The sequence below is a fragment of the Setaria italica genome, chromosome VI, assembly GCF_000263155.2.
Source record: "Setaria italica strain Yugu1 chromosome VI, Setaria_italica_v2.0, whole genome shotgun sequence".
NCBI classification, from domain to species: Eukaryota; Viridiplantae; Streptophyta; class Magnoliopsida; order Poales; family Poaceae; genus Setaria; species Setaria italica.
Genome location: NC_028455.1, coordinates 30,897,343 through 30,900,145, shown reverse-complemented (window position 1 = coordinate 30,900,145; position 2,803 = coordinate 30,897,343). Strand labels below are relative to the sequence as shown.

Sequence of the window (2,803 nt, the reverse complement as noted above, 5' to 3'; positions counted from 1 at the left end):
CCCCCGTGCCCACGCCGGTCGCGCGTCGCTGACCACGAAGCTACTCCTCCGTCTCAAATTACTATTTATTTTAACCTTTCAAGATATTTTTTCTATATATATATATATATATATGTTATGTCATACGTAGCAAAAATTATATATAAAAAAATAAATAGTAATTTCATACGGAGGGAGGACTGGAGGAGCACTAATCGCGCGATCGCCGTGGCTGGGCTACCTGGCTTGGCGTGCCGTCAAAGGATGCGGCGGCGGCCCGGCCGGCAGGCCGGTGGTTGGGCACCGATCAGTCCGCATCGATGGCTCCGCAACTGCGAACGCTTTTCGACCAGTTTTTACAACCCCCCAAGCAACCAACCTACCATTCTCACCGGCGGCACGTCGACCGCAGTCTGCCGCACGCAGCCGCATACCAGCATGGACGCCACGCATGGCGTGTGTACTTGGCAACAGTGCGTCCAGCAGCCACCCACCACGGCCGGTCTCCATCGGTATTAGCTAGGGCGAAAGAAGCAAGCCACCACGGGAACGGGATGTCAAAGGGATTGCGAGATCGGAAGCAGCGGGGGCCCCGGTCGCAGCGCCGTATCATCATTCGCCCCGGATCCGGTGGCCAATCCTGTCGTATGTCCCTGCTGCTCCATCCATCATCTATAGCCTATCCTTGCTTATATCCCGCCGACCGGCCCAAAAGTCCAAAGGAAATCCGTTCTCGTCTCCCAGTCCCAGCTGCCCCCGGCCCTGCCATGCGCGTGCCATGGAAAGGCGCCGCGAGGACCCCTCCTGCTATTACTACCACGACGCAGCCGCCAGCCTTGCCCTTGCTGCCTTGCACCACGAGCTAGCTAGCTACTGTTAAGCATCTCTCCGTCGCACGTCTCGCTGTCGTATCATTTGCCGCGGTAGCAAGCATGGAGCGGGACGGGCTTTACGGAGGAGGCCGTGGCGAGGGCGGGTACGTGGTCCGAGACTTCCCACGGCCGCAGCACGGGCAGCAGCAGCGGCAGATGGAGTGCTTCTCTGATGAGGTGAGCAGCCGCGACGGCGAGGGGGAGGCGAACGGCGGTGGCAGTGGCCCAACGCCGGCGGCGAACTCGGGGGGAGTAGTAGGAGGTGGTGACGGGGTGACCGTGGAGACGACGGGGAAGCGCAGGCGGGGGCGGCCGCCGGGGTCCAAGAACAAGCCGAAGCCGCCGCCGGTGGTGACGCGGGACGTGGAGCCCGCGGCGGCCATGCGGCCGCACGTGCTCGAGGTCCCCGCCGGCGGGGACGTCGCCCGCGCGCTCGCGGGCTTCGCGCGCCGCCGCGGCCTCGGGATCTGCGTGCTCGCGGGGACGGGCGCCGTCGCCGAAGTGACGCTCCGCCACCCGTCGCCGTCGTCGTCGTCCCCCGCCGACGGCGGCGTCGGCGGCTCCGCGACCGTCGTCTTCCGCGGCCGGTACGAGATCCTCTCCATCTCGGCCACGTTTCTGGCCCCGTCCATGTCCGCGGCGGTGCCGCCCCGCGCCGTCAGGGACCTCTCAGTATCGCTCGCGGGACCGCACGGCCAGATCGTCGGGGGCACCGTGGCGGGCCCGCTCGTCGCCGCCACCACCGTCGTTATCCTGGCCGCCGCGTTCACCGACCTTACCTTCCACCGCCTCCCCCTCGAGGACGACGCGTCGGTGTCCGTCTCCGGCAGCGCCGAAGCCGACGAGCATCGTGGGCACCAGCCGCCGGAGCCGCAGGACGCGGGCGGGCTGCACCCGCACCTGCGCAGCATGGCTCCGGGGACTCAGCCGGTTCCATCGTACGCTCGCCAGTCGTCCCAGGAGGTGTGGCCGCCGGCGGGAAGTGCACAGCGTCCAAGGCCGCCGTATCAATAGCTCCGATCGAGCCTCCGACGACGATTGCTTTTCCTGACATCGGACGTCTGCTTCTTATACGGTCAATGGCGCTCGACCCTTCATAATTACACATCTGATTATTTTTCCCGTCTAATTCCTCTCGAGACATTTGACAGTGTGGCTAGTGTTAGGGTTTAATATCAGATACATTTATGATCCAGGTACTCCAAACTACTCCACTTCGTTAGGGTTCATCATTCTTATTTAATTTGAACTAGGAAGGTGGCCCGCTCAATTTGCGTGGGTAGCTAGCCTTTTGTCATGCTAATATTAACCTTTTTTTGCTTAAAATTAAATTTACTGATGTGATTTAGTTTTCTCAGTTCATTGTCATTATTTTGTCCAAATAGCCTAGATCAAGATGTTTTTTTGTCATCATGATAAAAGGAAATATCTTATAGCGAAACATAGTATTTTTCTGTAAATAGAAAGTAATAATTTATCTTGTACTATCAATTTTGTTAGTCTTAGTTATGGTGGCAAATTATTCTTAGGCTTTAAGAAGAAGATATAGATGAGTTACCAGTTTTTATGTAGTCTGGTGTTGAGAAGATATAGATGAGTTACCAGTTTTTATGTAGTCTGGTGTTGAGAGGAGCTAGCGAATACAACATAGCCCCACTCAACCTGGTTATTCCAACCGGGCTATTTATTTGACTTGTGTCTTTAATATTGTAGGTGGTTTGGTGTTGAGATGTTGATCTTGTTGATTTTTCTCGCTAGCAGTAGAGAAGAGAACTTCCATCCAACGTTTTTGTCCTGATTATTTTTTACCCGGGACTAAAGGAGTTTTAGTCCCGAGTATAAATTTTGTAGTCTGTCGGAGCCCTTTTAATCCCGGTTGGAACCACCAACCGGGATAAAAGTAGAGCTTTTAATCTCGGTTGGAGCTACCAGCTGGGATAAAATGAATTAGT

At 56.3% G+C, this 2,803-nt stretch overlaps 1 protein-coding gene across 1 annotated transcript; it reads left to right on the top strand.

Moving 5' to 3' along the window:
- Positions 1 to 596: 596 nt before the first annotated feature.
- Positions 597 to 2,208, top strand: LOC101780851 (AT-hook motif nuclear-localized protein 17). The gene has a single exon (XM_004973646.3). It carries the CDS (start codon positions 912 to 914, stop codon positions 1,863 to 1,865), a length of 954 nt encoding a protein of 317 aa, XP_004973703.1. The 5' UTR covers positions 597 to 911; the 3' UTR covers positions 1,866 to 2,208.
- Positions 2,209 to 2,803: the final 595 nt, after the last annotated feature.

Excerpts from the sequence above, each read along its gene's own strand:
- LOC101780851 (XM_004973646.3), top strand. The coding sequence starts at position 912 with ATGGAGCGGGACGGGCTTTACGGAGGAGGCCGTGGCGAGGGCGGGTAC.